At 37.1% G+C, this 19,449-nt stretch overlaps 1 protein-coding gene across 7 annotated transcripts in view; it reads right to left on the bottom strand.

Moving 5' to 3' along the window:
• Positions 1-19,449, bottom strand: part of ARMC2 (armadillo repeat containing 2) — a 65,337-nt gene that overhangs the window by 31,854 nt on the left and 14,034 nt on the right. For 6 of the 7 annotated variants that reach the window (XR_008972626.1, XM_057413151.1, XM_057413146.1 and 3 more), the window contains 5 exons: positions 9,317-9,387; positions 5,947-6,039; positions 4,764-4,939; positions 3,307-3,409; positions 581-801 (listed from right to left, as the gene is read on the bottom strand). Coding sequence is in view for 6 of the 7 variants with exons in the window: in XM_057413151.1 (XP_057269134.1) it covers positions 581-801; positions 3,307-3,409; positions 4,764-4,939; positions 5,947-6,039; positions 9,317-9,387 (664 nt within the window). In the remaining variant the exon portion in view is untranslated. The remainder of the gene's footprint in view (positions 1-580; positions 802-3,306; positions 3,410-4,763; positions 4,940-5,946; positions 6,040-9,316; positions 9,388-19,449) is intronic. The other variant, XM_057413147.1, reaches the window with a different exon arrangement.

Below are 19,449 nucleotides of genomic sequence, written 5' to 3'. Positions count from 1 at the left end.
TCGCATCCACTACCTCATCAAGGTATCTTATATGTGAAAAGACAGTTTTGAGCTTGCTGCCTTCAAAATGATTCAAAAAGTGTTGGCTTTTACACATACCTTTTCCTTAAATCAGTTCTTCAAAAACACTTTGTCAGAGAAACAGTTATATTTTCCTATGCATTCTTTGAAATATATTATTCTTGTAATAAAAAGTGTTTTGTCACCTCCCAAAGTATTGTAAAACCAGTTTGTATTTACTATTTCAGTTTAAAGAATTTAGACAGGGAACACATTTTTATCTGTTTACTATAATATCCTGAATATTAACAGCACTATAAAGTAATAAGAAGAAACTGGTTTATTATGTACATAAAAATATTTGTTAACTTCAGAATTTCTAAAGCCTTTAAATTGACTACACAAAAATATCTATGATAATTAAATTTAGGTCATGAACAACTTCATATAAGCTTCTTAAAGACTATTCAAATACAGGTACAACTCTGTCTGTGGCACACAGGGTTATCTTACCACCTTTAATTAAATTTTGAATTTACTTTTTAAGTGTGTACTTTTAGAAATAAAAGTAAATGCTAACCTGTACTAATAGGTGCCCCAAGTTGGAGAAATATCTGTCATTTTCTTTTATATTATTAATCTGCTTCATTAATTGCAGCAACATTTCAACAGCTCCTTTTTTCACCATTTCATTAAGGAGTACTGCATTTCCAGACATGAATTTTATAGCTCCCATGCAATACAAGAGAGCTTCATTGTTTTTTTGTAGATCTTCAGTTCTCAGAACCTCCAACAAACAATCTAAAAGGAAAATAATTGTTCAGAAAGCCTAATATTAATATTTGATACAGTCAAGTTACTGAAGAGATTTATAACTGGAAAAAAAACTCAGACTGAACTGTTACATTTCTAATAAGTGGGCCAGAAAACTTGGGCATTTGGATTGAAACCAGGAAACCATTACTGACAAACAAGACAATGGGCCTGACTTTTGCTCTCTCAGGCTTCAAGAACCTGCACTGCTATGCTACACACATAGGAGTAATCACTGAAAATCTCGGTCAAGATTTGCAAAAGCGAGTGTGTGTGTGTAATTTTGTGTACTAAACTTCAGACATTCTTGAGAGGTTTATTCTACTACTTTCTTAAAAATCAAATGTCTTCAACATCTCAAATGAAGCACTAAAAAGCATAGGTGCCTACCTCAAATCTCACATCTGAAGTCTGTTCATATCCTTTTTAGATTTACTTTCTATGTAGGTAAAGTTACTGTAAAGGTTTTGCTTTATGCTACCACTGTCAGATATTTGAAATGTTAAAATTAACAGCTGTTAGCATAAGCTCAATGTATCTTTCACAGTCAAACAGACATTCTGAATTTGGTATCTTCAATAAGTAATCCTATCCCATTTTTTAATTTTGAATTTCTAGTAACTGATTGATATTTAATTCTGCTTCCTGTGTTCCATTCAGCTGAATAACATTTTCCCACCTCATTAAACTGAACAGATTTCTAAAGTTTTTTCAGTCTCAACTCAAGCTGAAACTTTCTCCAAGTACATGGGTGTATATGGTTGACGTACACACACTCTAGGCTCTTGCTCCAACTCCCACTTTCATCAAATGCCTAGTGGTCAGCTAAATCAATTGGGCTGTGGCAATGTGAGAAATCAGGTTCCTGTTCTGCTCAGTATCAAATTGGGTCTTGAACAGTAGTTGTTTATTTTAGAACAAACAGTTAATTTCTTTCTTCTTCTCAAGCTGCTCCAGATGCACATAAATGGTTCACAGGGCCAGAGAAACAAAAATAAACTGAATATAAGGAATCTTGATTATGATGACAACCCAGATTATGATGAGGTCCATGTCTTCAGCCTGGATAAGGTGGGTCAAAAATGCAGACTGAATAAACAAACAAGAAAACACCTACCAAAAGCATCTTTCCTTCACTAGTTTTAAAATTCAGGGAAAGATGAGCAAGTGAAAGAAAAGTGAGTAAACATGGAAATGAGATCAAAAAACCCAGCGCTTAAACAGACAGCCACTCAGCTCGTTCAGATTTTTGTATGATGCTCATCTCTACAAAATTGTAGTTCTCAGTATTCAAAGTCAGTTGAGCAACCTGGGCTGTTCTCTTCTCTCCAAGTCCTTTCCTGTGGATCTTACTGCTGGAAAGGTTTATCTGGTCTTTATCTCTGACAACACTTATATACTAAACTCTTAAGACCGTGAATACTCTCATCTATTTAAGCAGATATACGCATATGCTTTAACTTATGCACATGCTACAAAAAAAAAAAAAAAGATTATTTGCAAAATCAAAGCCTACATTAATAAAACATAGTGAAGTTTTAATGAAAGGAATGACCACCAATTGATACTGAGTATCATTCATAGACTGTCATTTTCCTGCTATTTGTAAGGTGTGTGTGTATGATACAAATGCAATTACAATAACAAAAGAGATCTTAAAGCCACTGTTGCCAATTCTCCCAAACCATCAGGTAAACATGCAGAGGCAGCTAAAAAGGCAACGATTGTTCTCAATACCCTTCCCGATGATGGACAACACCACAGACAGCATTATTTCACTTGTATAAAAATTGGTGCAGACACATTGACTTCTGTGGACAGCTTTGTTCTGTACATCTCAAGAAGGATCTGCTGGAGTTGGAGAAGTTACAGAAAAGGGCTACTAAAACAACCAAGAGAATGACACAATATTCTTTCAAAGAGACAGCTAAAAGGCTGAGATACCCAAGTCTGAAAAGGAGAAGGCAAAGATATGCGATAAGAGTGCAGGTTACCAAATCATGAAGGTGGAAGGTCAGCTGACTGTAGAAACTCTTCTAAATCATGCAAAGCTACAAGCAAGGGCATAATTAAAAGTAGATAGGTTTGAAACAGCAGACAGAGAACTTCTGAAACTTACTGCTCTATGAGATTGTAGAGACAGACAGAAGCAGAAAGTTCAAAAAGGAATTAGGCAAATTAATGAACAAGAGGTCTATAAACAGAAGCTCAGAAGGATTAGGCAAGGATGCACCATCTAATGTCCCTAATACAACATAACAATTCTAGATGCTATGATAGTACAAGGGAAATGGATCAAAGAAAATACGTGGGCTTCCACACTCTCCCTAACTGTCCCCATCATTAGACACAGAATACTGGACTAGATGGACTGTTAGTTTGACCTAGTAAGCAACTTTTAATGCATGACTAAGTTAACTCTGAGAATGTTTCTTGAAAGATCTGACTACTGCATTCCAACACCTAACTTATATACAAGAACAGAATACATACCCAACAAACCATCATTTTGAATGATGTAATCATTTTCTTCATTCCTGCAAATTTTAAATGCAAGCTTGCAAACACTGAGAAGATTTTTTCCATCCACTTTCATCTGTAAAGAATGTAAAGCACATAAAAATCACAACCAAGATCTACATACAAAAAAGTACCATAACATTTTACAAGTTCAGACACCATGGCAAACTTGCATTCTCACAGAACTACTAAATTCCAACCGAAACCCTGACAGCACACTCAGCCAAACTGTCAAGTTTGCAGAATTAAAGGACTCTGAAACCTAGCTAGTTTAAGATCTCTTTAGCAAACTGTGCTGGCTGACTTTAAAATAACAGATGATATAAAACTTTTAATGTATTCTCTGCAGTATATCAATAACTTGTAGATTTTTTTCTGTAATTCATTCTTACAAAGAAATTCTGCACATATTCACTGGTTTCGTATCTATGGACATGCATAAGGAACTCCAGTGCAACAACACATGTCATAATCAAAGTTGTTCTCAAACCTCAGAAAATACGGTATTATGATGTACTAATGGTTGTTGAGAGATCATGAAAAGGACAATTTTTTATCTTGTTGATGATTTTAAAACATACCACAGAAAAATGTCTGTGACAGTACTTTTTTTTTTTAATAAGCACCACTTGACATCTATGTGGTATCTAAATTTATATTTTCTGATAAAAATAACATATATACCTTTAGAGGAAACACATACCCTCCCCCCAACACACACACACATATTGTGCTAGCTAGTATCCTTTCACCAGGGACTGTCCACACATACTTAGAAGCTGAACCAATAGGTTCAAGAGTACCAATTAACTGAGAGTTTTAAGAGGAAATACTAGAGAAAATAGATAATTATACCTTCTTTCTGAAAGAACAATTTTGTCATGTTCAAATAAACATGTTCAATATGGTCAAGATGCTATTAAAAAACTAAGCTTCATTCCTGGAATTGTTCAAGGCCAGGCTGGATGTGGCATTGAGCAACCTGGTCTAGTGGAAGGTGTCCCTGCCCATCGCAGGGGGTTGGGACTAGGTGATCTTTAAGGTCCTTTCCAATCAAAACCATTCTATGACTCTATGATTCATTTTCATGTGTAATTTTTTTAATTATTGTTTTGTTTAAATCCCTGCATGCATATCCTGGCTTAGGACACTGTCCCTTTTCCATGCCTAAGCAATATGTCTACCAATATGCACCAGTTATTCTATTTTATGTATATCCTTCCTCCCACAGATGCAATGTCTTTGCAAAAAATAGGGTCCAACAAGTGTTGATCTGGATGACTAGGAGCCTAGTATCTGTGTGGCAAGAAATTGTGCTTAGGAAAGGATTAGTTTATAGACACAGTTTAAAAGTATGAAGTGAAAATTAAATGCAAATTGTAGTTCATGATTTTGAACTTCCTATTCTAACAACATTTAGAAACACTTACAGACAGAATAATCTTTGCCAGCTTTAGGCAAAGTGGGTCTGAATCAATGTCTACAAGTTTATATAATATCTTCAGAAGCATATTTCTTCTTTTAAATCTTTTTCCAAGCATATTTTCTTCATCCAGGGCTTGATAGAGCTTGGTGCAAGCCAGACAAAGATTTTCTACATTGTCTTCTATTTGAAGGGAATGGGAAGGGAGACAAAAATAAAAAAATAAATATCAGTACAACCTTTTTCAGAACATCTCAATAGACAAAGAAACAGAAGAACAAAAGAAAGAATGGGTGGCACATCAACAAAAATAAGGCACCCAATGAATCTCTTAAAATGATGTGATTCTCAGAAACATGTTTTTTCTGCTCTTACAAAAAGAAAAAACTTGAGCCAAGAAATCACAATGGCAAAATGATACATAAACCTAAAATGAAACTCACCTTTAATGCTTAATAATCACACTGACTAAATATCTATCAGGAAACTGTTACTGAACATATTCTTTAAAGAGCTCCACCAAACATGTCATGTGAAAAAGCAGCAGTTAAGGAATATTTTTCTGCCTACATGCATAAGCTAATAGGTGAACCCTTGCTGAGATTAAGAAAAAGTGAACGTAATAATTTATTAGAACTTTCCAATGAATAGTAGAAGTGCAAGATCTATCTGAGTGGACTGTTTGGCTATTGATAAGAAAGTCATCTACCTCTTTACCAGAGTCCCTCAGACACTATTTAAAAAATACAAAAATAAAACCTGCTGTAAATTATTACAAATCTGCATCTCAACACCATGCAATCACGTACATGTTCGCTTTACAGGAAAAAGAAAAAGTCTTGCCTATTTTTAAAATTCAAGAGATTTGGGGCAGGGTTTTTTTCTTTCTTTTCTTACAAGACAAGATCTTCTCTAAACCAGTACTATATTTTATTTTTTTTATAGAATCACTGAATGGTTGAGGTTGGAAGGGATATCTGAGGTCATCCAGTCCAACCCCCTGCTCAACCAAGGCCAACCAGAGAGAGGTGCCCAGGCCAGTTTTAGACTTTAAAGTCACAGAACATATGAAAGCATAAACAGCTACATAGTTCAACTACTGCTATTCTTTTGTAGTAAACGCAAATAAGTCCCATGTTTCCTACAGGAAATAGTACAGAAAATACACCTTTTCAACAACAGTTACCTACCTTTTTCCAGTTCATGAAGAATTGGTAGAATCTTTAAATGCCAAAAGATTTCTTCCTCTTGTGATTCTTTTATTCCCATTTCAACTTGTAAGCCTACAAAATACATTCAAAACAAAAGCACATATTCAGCAAAGGTTTCAACTTCTACAAAAACGAATAGCTACAAATACTTTACTCATCAGTCAGAAAAAAGAAATAATCAAAAAAGTCACATTTTTGCTATAGTCTAGATTATCCTACCTCTTCAAGCTTTTGTTTTTATTTGCCTTTTCTCAAAAACAAGTTTCTAACAAAACTAGATGGATAAATGTTGCGATATGTAAAGCTGTACTGTAAAGCCAGATCTGGTTTTGTTTACTGACGTTGTTTCATTTGATTGCTGAATTAGAAGGTAATGACTACTTTTACATCAACATGTCTTCCTACTTTTCAGCTCTGTGTCCACATGACAACTTATTCTGTGTTAGAAGACATTTGTAGTACAGGCAATCCTCCAGGATCGCACATTTTTATCTAGGACACATGCACAATGTTACATTAAGCTTCACTAACTGAGACTCTGGTCAGTTAGAGAAAAAACAATCTTCTTAGTTATTACATCCTGTTAAAATTCTAATCACTTCATGCAATTAGTTTTGAGAACTTCTTAGCTAAATTTTGTAAAATGCATGTTTCCCTCGTAATCACTGGGAATTATTTCAATTTGCTGAACATGCTTTTCACATTCACATGGCACTATGTGAAGTGGCAGAATCCTGGTGTTGCCCATTGGCCCACTGCGGAGCCAGAGTTTCCGTACAACTCGAGTTTTAAAGGATCTAACAAGTGCTTACAAGGTGTACGCAGGCATATTTTTGGAGTTCAGGATTAGGTTAAGCTCCTTATCTTGCAGGCAACCAAAGTTGTTGTTATAAATGGGGTTTGGTTTTTTGTTTGTTTTTTGAATAGGGAAGCAAGAGTCACACAGCTCCACTAAATAACACGAAGAAAACCATTAAGACTAGAATATAGTTAATATAGAATACATTAAGTGACAGATTTGTCAGAAGAAAGCGTCTCCTACTGTTCATTACTAGCTCTTGTATTTAAATGACAATGTAAATTCTTAATATAACCATTAACATAAAAAATACTGTACTGCATGAGAACACTGACATTCAGAGGTTTGCATCATGAGAACAGCCTCAGAACTTGAAAAAATTACTGAGTTATTTCTTGGAATACTGAAACAATTAAAACCTTCCTATTTGAAAACTTGTTCTTAAAAAAAATAAAAAATCCAGACTGTATTAACTTAATCCTTATTAACTTTAACTGTCTACTTATATTTTACACAGAATTAATCTATCAGTTGTATCTATTTCATCAGATTATACAAAAATGCTGCTGTTTCATAAGTAATAACTAGGTAAGTATGTTATTACAATAACTATAATTATTGGTTGGTGCATATATACATATTAGTGTACATGTTATTAGGTAATATTACTTATTTTGCAGACCTTTTCCATTTTCTAGATTGAGAGTTAATACTCGTATTCAGATCAATGAGTAGCTTAATTAATAAAACACTACACAGCATTGACAATGAAGTGAAAGTTCTGCTCTGGATAATATAAGAGCACAGCTGAAGTGAGAACACTAGAATAGTTTGCTCTGTTCCTTCCTGCCACAAAACCCACATATTGACTCAATTATTTATTTTCTTTCCAATTTGTAGCTACCTCTCAAACTGAAAGATGGGACTCACTTTCTAAGTACACACATGCTTAACTTTACTAAGCAAGAAATAGAATAACTCACGTATGCATTTGCACATATGACCACACTCCTTACTAGATAAAAAAATAAAAAAAACAACCAAACAAACAAAAAAACCCAAACAAAGCCATTCAATTTTTAGTTCAGAACTAAAAGAACTGATTTTTTTGTGCCACTGCTGCACTTGTCTCACATTCATCAGAAAAATATAGCAACCTAAAAGTTGTAACGGCTTTTGTTGTAATTAGGAAAATAAACATAATCAGCTTTTACTAAAAAATATTAATCCCAGCAATAAGAATAATCAGAAAATACATTGAAAATATGAAAAAAGGCAACATTAAGAAATTGTAAACTTGCACATGGCTCAGTCCTGGGAGATTTTTAAGGTGCTGATGAAAAGTTACAGCATTAGCTGTATTTAAAATATTGCAGAAGCTGCCCTGAACTTTCTAATTGAGTGAATCACAACTCAACAGCAAAAATACTCAAGCAAAAGAATTCAGCAAGTTGAAGTTCATTGTCTCAGTGTTTCAAAGGTCTTAACCACAGCTTTGCATTCTGGTCAAAAAAAAAAAAAAAGTCACTAATCAGTCTACATTTATTGGTTGCTGTTTTTAGCATGTAAATACAAGAGCCTTAGCAACACTGAGCTTTCAAAAGCTGTGTACTGCCTGACTTACCACGTTTAGCCTTTTCACGGAATACTGAGTGGCTATGAATATATCTATATTAAACCAGTCTACCTCCTCTTTAAAATGTGAAAGTATAAACATAAATCATATCAGAAAATAGAAATAATCTGAAAATGAACGCTCTCCCAGGACCCAACTATAGAGAAGAAATGATTGAGAATTCCCACTGCTATCCCACCGTTTATTCTGGGATTAAAGATGAGGTATGCACAAACTAAGGAAGCTACGTAATGTTATAAAAAAGAAACAATCCTAATAATACATATTATATTTTCAATAGCACCAATAAAACAGCACAAATAAATTAAAAGACCTATAAAGAGAGAAAATACAGCCCCACAGAATACTAACTCCCATGACATGTAAATATTCTCAGCCTTTGCCAGAATGATCCAGAATAATGCATCTTCTTAGTTCTAGAAGAATAGTAATAAAGCATAATAATAGCAGAGCAGAAACTTCAGCTTTCCATACCAGACTCTCAAATAGGCACTTGCCATGTATGAAATGTGCTAGCTATGAAGAAAAATTAATTAAAATCTGTTGTGTAAAATCAGCAAAATGCATCCCTACAGGGCAATGCAGAATCTGTATCTTCAAACAATATTGCCTGGCATGACTTCACTAGTTTCTGTGCAACTACGCCAGTTTACAAAAAGCAGTGGGCAAACAAGGTGTTAACAGACTGGCAAATTCTTAAGTCTACATATGAGTAAAATAAGAGGGGAAAAAAGCAACCAATTTTGAGTCAAGATCTCTTGAATACTGTTTCTCTTTTCCAATAATGCTAAAAAAAACACATACACCGAGAAAACCCAAAATATTGCTCAGTAAATACGGAAGAAAAAGATCTTTCTATTTCACTGTAATTCACATATTTTTTCAACTGGAGATTGAAATGCCTTATGAAGTACCCGTTTCTCTTCCCTTCCAGCCTGTACTTCTTGGCCATGACGGACTTGTGCCTGGCTTTTTCATCTGCTCACTAAAAGATACAGTAGAGACACACAATGTATATTAGAATACAGTGCTCAAAATGCTTCTTCCTTCATATGCACTCAGTATGAGATCTGCATATTAGCAACTAATTTTAGAAGATTATACGTTATTTTACTACGTTAGTAGGTTATCTACTCATTAAAAATGATAATAAATACAACTTCCTCCAGTATATATTACAGAAAGCTTACCAGAAAACCTGACATATTTTCACCACAAGAGGTCACTATTATAGAACACAAAACCTAAAGCATTTGCACTTGTACAATAAATCTGAAAGCTGAACTAAACTAAATTAAGAACAAATTTTTGGTTTATCATCAGTTTATTAAATGAATATAAATTCAACTAGCTTAAAACTTGCAAGTTCATCCATTCACAAGGACGGTGATTTCTTCTGATAGAATTAACACTTCTGAAAGATATTATGAGAATAATTTGCAAAGAAACACTTCAGCAACCTTTCACGGAAACATTAGAATATCCAGGTTTGCCTGTGAAGTACTGTTGAGTAGTGGTCACTAATTCTGTTAGTACAAGAAAAAGGTATGTTGTCATTTCTTTGTAAAGCAACAGTGTGTAATTCTTGCTGGTTGGGCCAGAGGAAACTTACCACATATATCTGTGATAAACCTATTCTATTTGCCTAGGTACACACTCCAGCAGCACTGACCTAAAGAAATACACCAGATAAAGACTGTCATTGCTATTAAACAGGGATCTTTCCTCCTTTAAATTCTGTACTAAAGACCCTTAATCTACCTTTTCTATTCTCAGTGTATGTTTAACCCTTTTTATTCTATTTATAGTTCATGTACCAATAAAACCTAAACTCCTAAATTTCCTTCTAAAGATAACAGCTGTGCGCTAGCAGTGAGGTTTTTTTTTTCAGTTTTGGTGTTTGTGGTTTGTTTGTTTGTTTGTTTTTTTTTACCTGTTTAGTTTCTATAAGGCTTAAAGCTAAACTGTTGTTTAAGTGGTTTGCTGGATTGGCGCCTAAATCCTGTCTGCCAGTCCAGACAGAAGATGTAAGTCATCCTATCAACAGATGGAGACAGAATAAAAGACAAAGCTCTTATAAGATCACTTCGCTACAAAAGGGACTGGATAGCTCACTATGATCAGTCAAAAATTTCCCAAGCAATCACATTACAAAGGATCACTTGCTTCATGAACATCACTAACAGTGAATAATGCTTTCTTTTTACAACACAAGAATTTAAGCATTCCAAAATCCAAATGCCTACACAAACTACCTGGAGATTATTTCAGTTCATACATGGCAATTTCTACCTTGCTGGGGAAGCAATGCTTAAAAAAAAATAGTAAAAAAAATAATAGACTGACATTTGTAAGAAAGAGGATTTCTATAGCACACATTAAACAAAGTTCAGCCTATTAATATAAATCAAAATTTGCTTCCATTTATGCAAATAACCTGTCCTACAAACTTCAGATGTTTAAGTAATTATTGTACAAGGTTCATCCATCCCTGAAATCAAGACTACAACCTGAAAGGACACTAGATAAGCAAGAGAAAAACAAATTCAGTCACCTCATGCTAACCCAGATATATTACAAAATCAGATTATTCATAATTTTACATAGGCATGATGGCGCTATCTACCTATATGAATATAGATGTTTGAGTTTGCTTTCCTCAGAAAAAAAGAGCTTTGTAACTATATCCTGCCTGCAAGGACATCTTCCTGCAAAATATAAACCCAAAGGCTGAATCTAAGAAACCTCAACAAAGACAATCCTACAAGTTTTGCAGGAAACAAAAGTAGATGAGTAGAAAAGACAGAAGCAAAGGATGTGGTAACCTGAACACTTATCAGAGAGAAACACCGCATACATGAGATGAAGGGCAAGACCACGTCAAAGTCTGAACTGTGTAAAAAAAAAAAAAAAAAGTTGGTTGGAACCTATTATCTCTTTTAAATACCAGTATCACCCAGTTTAGAGGCCTATGCGAGTAGGAAAGCAGATTGCTGGTATTTACAAAACTATCTGAACTTTCAGGAAGCATCCTCCTAAGTTAAACAGCTTAACTGAAACTCTCATTATTTTCAAAAAAACAGAATATACTGAACACAACCGAAAATGCAAATGACCAGTGAGCAGGCTTATCTTTAGGAATTATGTACTATTTATGAGTTTTGTGAAGGTAATAAAATCCCTCTACATATCTTTTATTATGGTGCCAACTCCATTTTAGCTACAGAGGCTTTTGCTTGTTATCTTTTCACTTGCGTGCAAGGCTGAAACTTAAGCACCAATATCTTGTTAAGAACTATGCAGTTAAAATGTAATCAACCTACTCTAAAAAATAAGTTACCTACTATTGAAGGGAACTGGCTTGTCAAGAGAGTGGTTGCCTTGGAAACAAAGTCAATTGGCAGAAATCTGATCATCTGATAGGGACTCATCAAGAAATCAACAGACAGAGGCTCTGATGATTTACAGAGGAAGAAGAACTTGGCAACTGGATCATCTCTATCCTTCTCATATAAGGGAGATCATAGTAGCCCCTGTGTGGAACACTGCTTTCCTGAATGGACACAGACCATGAGGACTTCCCAAAAGAGGGTGAGCCAGTGCTGCAGCAGAGTGCTGTGCTGGGTTGACCTTGGCTGGACTCCAGGTGCCCACCAAGCAACTCTTATTACGGCCCTCCTCAGCAGGACAATGGGGAGAAAATAAGGTGGAAAAAAAACTCATGGGTAAAGATAAAGGCAGCACATGGAAGTGAAGGAAAACAAAATATTTGTTCTCTACTTCCCATCAGAAGGCAATATCCAGCCACTTCCTGGGAATTAGGAGTTCAGGTTGCTCTGGAAGACAAGCAATATAATAATAAATATCCCTACTCCTCCTCCTGTCTCTCTCTCTTATTGCTTAAGACATGGTACGGTATGGAAAATCCCTTTGGTCAGTTTGGGTCAGCTGTCCTGCCTATGTCCCCCGCCAAGATCTTGCCCACCTCCCAACTTACTGGTGAGGGAGGAAAGCTGGAGAGACAGCCTTAATGCTGTGCCATAACACTGGTGTGTCACCAACACCCTTCTAGCTACCAATACAAAGTACAGCACTATGAAGGCTGCTATGTGGAAAATTAACTCCATTTCAGCCAGACCAAATACATTCGTTCAGTATTTTTCCCTGGTGAAAGAACATACAATTAAGTGAAAGCAGCACTCCCTCAGAAACTGTGTGTTTCGACCTTCAGCTGTTTCTGCCATGAGCCTCATGTTAATAGTAAATCTGCAAACTCTCACCTTCAGTGGTATTCCAGAGAAAATTACAATTGCATTGCAGAGGCAAAGAGTTGGGCTATTTGTCTTGTAGAAGCTGCACACAACAGCAAGGTCTGATTCACAAACATCAGTGTAAGATCCCAACAGAAGAACGGTGTTCGGGCTCTTCCCTCACAATGCAGAGCCTTAAATATCTGAGAACCTGGCTACCTCTTTACTTGTAAAGCAGGGTCTGGCAGTGCGCCTGAATTTTGGACCACACAGCCTTACATACAGTTAGACCCTTCACATGGTCCTTGCTACGGTTTGGGCCCAAGAAAGTAGTACTTTCCTTGACAAATGCTTGGGCATAGGGCACAGACAAGCAGAGAGAGGCAGGGACATTCCTACCTCTGTGTGGTAGGGAGGGGGTTAAAAACACTTTCATTGTAACATAACCCATGACACAGCAGGTGGCCACCAAGCCAGAAACTAACTCCTTTGTTTAATTTTTATTAATTATTAGTACAGATGTAGCCCTGGTGCCCCATGGATTATTTAGTTACCAGTTAAGAGGGACACAAAGCCTAATGCTAACAAGTTAATGCTTTTCTGCAGAACTGTCTCGAGCAAGCACTTTTGATCAGTGAGGTAGCAAAGCTTAACTAGAAAGAAAAGAGAACTCATGGTAGTTCTTGTAATACCTACATATTCTTACAACTCTGGGAAGCAAAATTTGGAAATATGGAAGTGGGAGAAGAACACGGGAGCACAGTTAATGGAGACAGGGCAATAAATGATGAAGAATATGGGGTTAGTTTTCAAAGAGAAGAGTAGGAGTAATGGGGAATGAGCAGGTCACGGCAGTAGGTATGGAAAAGTTCATAAGCCCCATACTATCTACTTCTGCAAGTACTAAGATCTCACATGATTTTGCTTCTCCAGAGATTACGACCCTCTTGCACCCACATAAACCGAACGTGTGGACTCTCTATCAAAGGAGAAATAGGAACTAGGACTATCCTATGTAAACTGGAGCAGACTCTTACAAAGGCAGAGTACTACTCACATGCAGATGGTACACAGCGTGCCCTGAGTAAATACCATGAGGAAGCCACATACAGTAGAAAATAGCTGATGTCTGGAAATAGATTTCCTCTCCACTTTTAAATAGAAAATGAAAATTAATTACCAATGTTGTGATACAAAAGATAATAAGGTGCTCTGCGCCTGTGTTTGCATTTATAGGCATCTTTTGATGGCAATTTTTACATGACTAAAGCAACTTCTTTGGGGGGTGAGAAGGAGGTGAAGACATCAGAAGCACCAAACTGCTTTCCACTGACAGAAATAAAACGAATATTAGGCTTAACATCCAAGGACTTCATGAAGGCTGACTAACAAAAACACCATTTTCTCTCAGTCAGTTTCACACAAAATTTTCCAAATAGCAGTAAATCTCAAATGTCAGCAACACTTAAACCAGAAAAGGTTAACTTGGAAGACAGTTGGAAAAAACACACAGCACGCTGCCTCCTGAAGGAGTCACCTACTTAAACTACAATAATACTAAAGCTTACATTTAGAAACTTTTTTTCAAATACAAAACAGAGCATAGTCTAATTAGTCCAAAAGCCTGTCTTCAGCTACCTCTTTTTACTGTATCAGAATAAGACTGGAAAGTACAGACACTCACAGAAAAACCTCTTCAGAAGTTACTTCCTGATAAGAAGCCTTAGTCTGTGTTGCCACCACGTGAAAGATCTCTTATCATCCATTCTCGATAAAATGCTGGCCTCATTGCTAACTTTTGGTAGCATTTTCGAAAGTAAAGTAATATTTGGTTTGGGGTGGGATTCAGCTTATTTTTAAATAAATTTCTAAGGCATTTGAGTTTATTGTCTCTCAATTTCCTTTTATTTCTTTGACGCTCTTTTTCTAAGTCAGAAAGCTGTAATTATGCGAATACAATTTCAGCACATTCATAACTGCAGAGCATTTTCTGTATCTATAGAACCACAATTCTAATCTCCCAAGTTACTTACTCATAAGCAAATCTAAGCCCCTAATAGTTTCATTGTTTGTCCTTAGAGCCCTTTTATTTTTCGTCTTTATTTTGACAAGGCAAACAAAACCAATGATACTTTATCTAAAAGTACACTAGCCATTTATGTAACAAAAACATATAAAGGCCGTAACAGGTCATGCTGAAAGTCCACCTTTCTCAGTGCCTTCTAACAGCTTCTGAGATGCCCCCAGCAAATAGAGCATGCTGTTGGGCTGCCCTGCCTTCAGTTTTCTTTCAGTTTCTGCCTTCACATTTTTCACTTTGATGCATTCCCCCACTCTACTTTCTCCTATTCCCCCCCCCCCAGGTCACTTAATTTCTCCCCAATGTATTTTTCTTCATTCCACCCCCTTTAGCCCCCACGTAATTCCTTTCTTCTAGTTGATGTAAAACCCGAAAACGTGACTCAAATTTTTACAAACTTTATTTTGGACCATTGATATATCAATGTTTTCAGGTCTTCAAACATCCAGGAGAGCAATTTCTAACTTCTCACAAGGCTCTAAAAACAGCCTAGACACTGCAATATATAAAAGATGCAGACTGTTTATACATAAATACAAGCACTGAACATCTGATTTTACAAACATACGTTGTGTGCACTGGAAAGCCAGACATGATGCATCTACACCCAAAAAATCAAGAAGAGATTTAGACCAATGCTAAGAAGATCCTGGGGGCCTGGCTCAGGCAAGGTGGATGTATCAAGGGACTACTAAGCACAAAGGTGTTCTTTCAGACTAGATCAGAGTTCAGTCCCTCGACTATGTATAATCACAAAACAGATATGCCATTTAGAAAGACTGTTCTTTGAGATGTTACTGACATGTATATTTATAGTGACTATATCTACACTGTAATCTGAGTTTATTTTTAATGACAGCAGTATCCAGGATAGCATACCTTCTATTGATAAGAATAATTTAGCTATTTAAGCAGTTGCGTGTTTTCCTTTCAATCAAGGATTCCCAAACTCTGTATGGACTACAAAGGGAAAAGCCAAAAGGAAAGTACTTATGAAAGTGGAAGTCTCAACCAATGTCTCTAAAAGGAATATTAACAGGTAAACAGCTATTTTTAATTCTTTTGAGTGCCTGCCATGGGAGAGAAGGAAAAGCTCTTGCCACACAATTAATGAGGGTGTCATAATGCACCCTCCCTTCAGGTATTTATATTCATTAATAAGATGCCTTCCAAGCCTTTTCTTATTCAAATTAAACAGTCCCACCTCTCCCAGCCTTTCCTCATATGAAGGACTCCATTGTAACTGGACTCTCTCCAGCTGCTCTGTATCTCTATTGCACTGGGGAATCCAGAACTGGACCCAGCACTCCACATATGGTGGAAACTTTCAAGCTGTAAATGAACAAGGTGCTAGATAATCTCATCTAGGCTCCCTTTTCCACAACAGATTGGACCAGATGATCTTCTGAGGTCCCTTCCAGCCTGAGCTGTTCTATGAACTTGGTGACCACTAGGACCCTGATGCCTTTTTCCCCAAAGCTACCTCCCAGATTGATGTCTCCCAGTATATACTGGGGCCTGGGGGTGTTCCTCCACAGGTGCAGGACTTTGCACTTGCCCTTGTTAAACTGCATCAGGTTCCTGTCAATCCATTTCTCCAGCCTATTGAGGTCCTTCTGGATGGCTGCACAACCCTCTGGTGTATGAGACAACGGGTTGCTTATATACTGTCAGTTGTAATTTTTCTAAATTATTCACAACTGTGGTCTCATGACCTGCCCATCACATCTCTTGGCAGGAGCACAGTACAAAGATGCATTAGGCATAATCAAGTTTATCAGGGCATAGCCAGACTCAGCAGCTTCATCTCAAAAAGAAGAATGACATCTCCAGGGAAAGTTAAAAGAAACTAATGGTGATCCTGGGAATAAGGGCAGGATGCAGCAGATCCTGAGTCAGCAGCAGGGGATAGGATGGTGGAAGGACCCAAGGCAAAGGAGAAGAGTCAGAGATAGAGCTGGAACAAGTAAGAGAGGCTGCAATTGATTTTCTCAGACAGCTTGATTATTTTTTTTTGAGGGGGGGAGGGGGGGTGTTAACTATTTTCCTTTTAGAAAACAACAGATACATACTAAATTACTTGCAGGCAGCTAAAGAAATATGAATTAAAGTATTAAACCAATTACACAAACCTCTAGTCAGTCCTGTTTCTCAGTTTTTCAAAAGCATGCAAATAGTTTAAAAACTGATAATATAGATGTCCTGAAATTACTTCAGGAATTATAGAGGATTATATCATAAGTAACATCACCAGAAAAGACAAAAACAAAGGGAGTGAAAACTATAACCGAGACTGATACCACTGATACGAGAAAGGATAAATAGTAGAAAGGCAACATAATTTGCAAAAATATGTTGACAAATAGTCCAACTACACTCTGAGTCATCCTAAAGATGAGCAAATAACAATTTCTCTATAAACACAATCATGGGCATAGCCCATTACCTATGACAGCTCCAGTGATAAAAAGAATATAGAATTCTATTTATACAGGCTGTTGATGAAGAACTTCATGCACATGTTAAATAGTATGGCTTAAAAGAATAATAGAGGTTGATGAAAAACCTATATCCTTATCCTTTTTCTTCTTTGCATCTTCTGCCTAATACAGAAAATAGTAACAATATCTACTTGTGGCAGAGTATCTCTAAGCAAGCAGAAAACTGACAGCCTAATTCTAACGATAAAAAACACGTAAATACTAGCCTAAATATATTTGAGTCTGAAAATCACAGCATCTTCATCTTCTTAACCTGAATACGCATTCTCATTCTAAACAAAAATTCAATCTAAATCCATCATTACTCTACCTAGACTGAATTGGCATTCCTTCTTTACCCCTTGCAAGGCACACTTTCCCATTCTACAATTGCCATTCAATTGGCAATAAGGGCTCTCAAGACCTAGATCTCCCACACTTGGAGACCAATGACCTCATCCTGAAATTAATGACTACAGTGGAGAGACTCCCTTTGTCATAGGCAATAGAAGTGAGCCTAAACTCCACTATTTCACAAGTGAAGAGACCAGAGATAACAGCTACCTATCGCTCTTTTCTTCAGAAATCTAAAGAAAGTTATGAAAAAAAAATTCTTCATTCCCAATTTTCTCTCAGTGATTCCCAACCCTACATAAGCACCTTCTTAGAACAGGTGTCATACGTCCTTGGAAAACAATGCAGAAGGCTCTACCTGTGACAGCTTTGCCACCACTCAATTGTTTCTTTCTTAAATTAGTGGCCTCAATAGCTAGTGGAACTGAGGCAGAAATAGAAGAAGATTAGTTAGGAGTAGATTAATGTCCCATTTCCATGTCTTTATGAGAACTCCAAAAATTGTGAATATACATAATAAGACAAATCCTGAAAGAAGTCTGGAGAATCTGCAGCAATATCGACTAAACCACACAACAAACTGATGTCCACACCATGTCATTCATTTCAGAGCAAAACAGAATGGGTGTTCCCTTCAGGAAAGGGATCTACCTCCTCCATAGGAATCCTTTTCTTTGAGGAGAGGATGAATGAATATTTCGGGCACAGATGTGAAGCTCATTTAAGCAATCAGACAGAAGTGATTTCCAGTAATCACTTGTCCCCTGCTTTTCTCATTTTCTATGGAACCATTCCAAAATTATAAAAGGCACAAAAAAAAAAAAGAGAAACTAGCCCTATGGAAGCAGTTAATGAATACCTCTCAAGGAATCTGTCAAACAGACATTTAACATGGACAGCAATGGTGAAAGAAAAAAGGGCACAGAATCATAGAATAGTTAGGGTTGGAAAGGACCTTAAGATCATCTAGTTCCAACCCCCCTGCCATGGGCAGGGACACCTCACACTAAACCATGCCACCCAAGGCCTCGTCCAACCTGGTCTTGAACACTGCCAGGGATGAAGCATTCACAGCCTCCCTGGGCAACCCATTCCAGTGCCTCACCACCCTAACAGGAAAGAATTTCCTCCTTATATCCAATCTAAACTTCCCCTGTTTAAATTTTAACCCATTACCCCTTGTCCTATCACTACAGTCCCCAGTGAAGAGTCCCTCCCCAGCATCCCTATAGGCCCCCTTCAGATACCGCAAGGCTGCTATGAGGTCTCCATGCAGCCTTCTCTTCTCCAGGCTGAACAGCCCCAACTTTCTCAGCCTGTCTTCATACAGGAGGTGCTCCAGTCCCCTGACCATCCTCGTGGCCCTCCTCTGGACTTGTTCCAACAGTTCCATCTCCTTTTTATGTTGAGGACACCAGAACTGCACACAATACTCCACGTGAGGTCTCACGAGAGCAAAGTAGAGGGGCAGGATCACCTCCTTCGACCTGCTGGTCATGCTCCTTTTGATGCAGCCCAGGATATGGTTGGCTTTCTGGGCTGCAAGCGCACACTGTCTGCTCATGTTCATTTTCTCATTGACCAACACCCCCAAGTCCTTCTCCACAGGGCTGCTCTGAATCACTTCTCTGCCCAACCTGTAGCTGTGCCTGGGATTGCTCCAACCCAGGTGTAGGACCTTGCACTTGTCTTTACAGCACCTTCTAATCCTTTGGCAGGTATTTATAGAAACCACTTTAGAGAAAGCGTAGAGCAGGCTGCTTGGGAATCAACTGTTTGCTACCAAGCTTTTCCTCACCAAAGGCACCTATGTTTCTAAGGAGTCCTGCAACGACATCTAAGCTTTCAGAACATTGAAAAGTTGGAAGAGGAAAAAAAAAAAA

Source organism: Pezoporus wallicus, unplaced genomic scaffold (genome assembly GCF_028554395.1).
Source record: "Pezoporus wallicus isolate ANWC-B61680 ecotype Strahan unplaced genomic scaffold, APGP_CSIRO_Pwel_v1 contig_7505, whole genome shotgun sequence".
Classification (NCBI taxonomy): Eukaryota; Metazoa; Chordata; class Aves; order Psittaciformes; family Psittacidae; genus Pezoporus; species Pezoporus wallicus.
The sequence above is the reverse complement of the archived record's forward strand: the minus strand, read 5'-3'. Positions and strand labels throughout refer to the sequence as shown.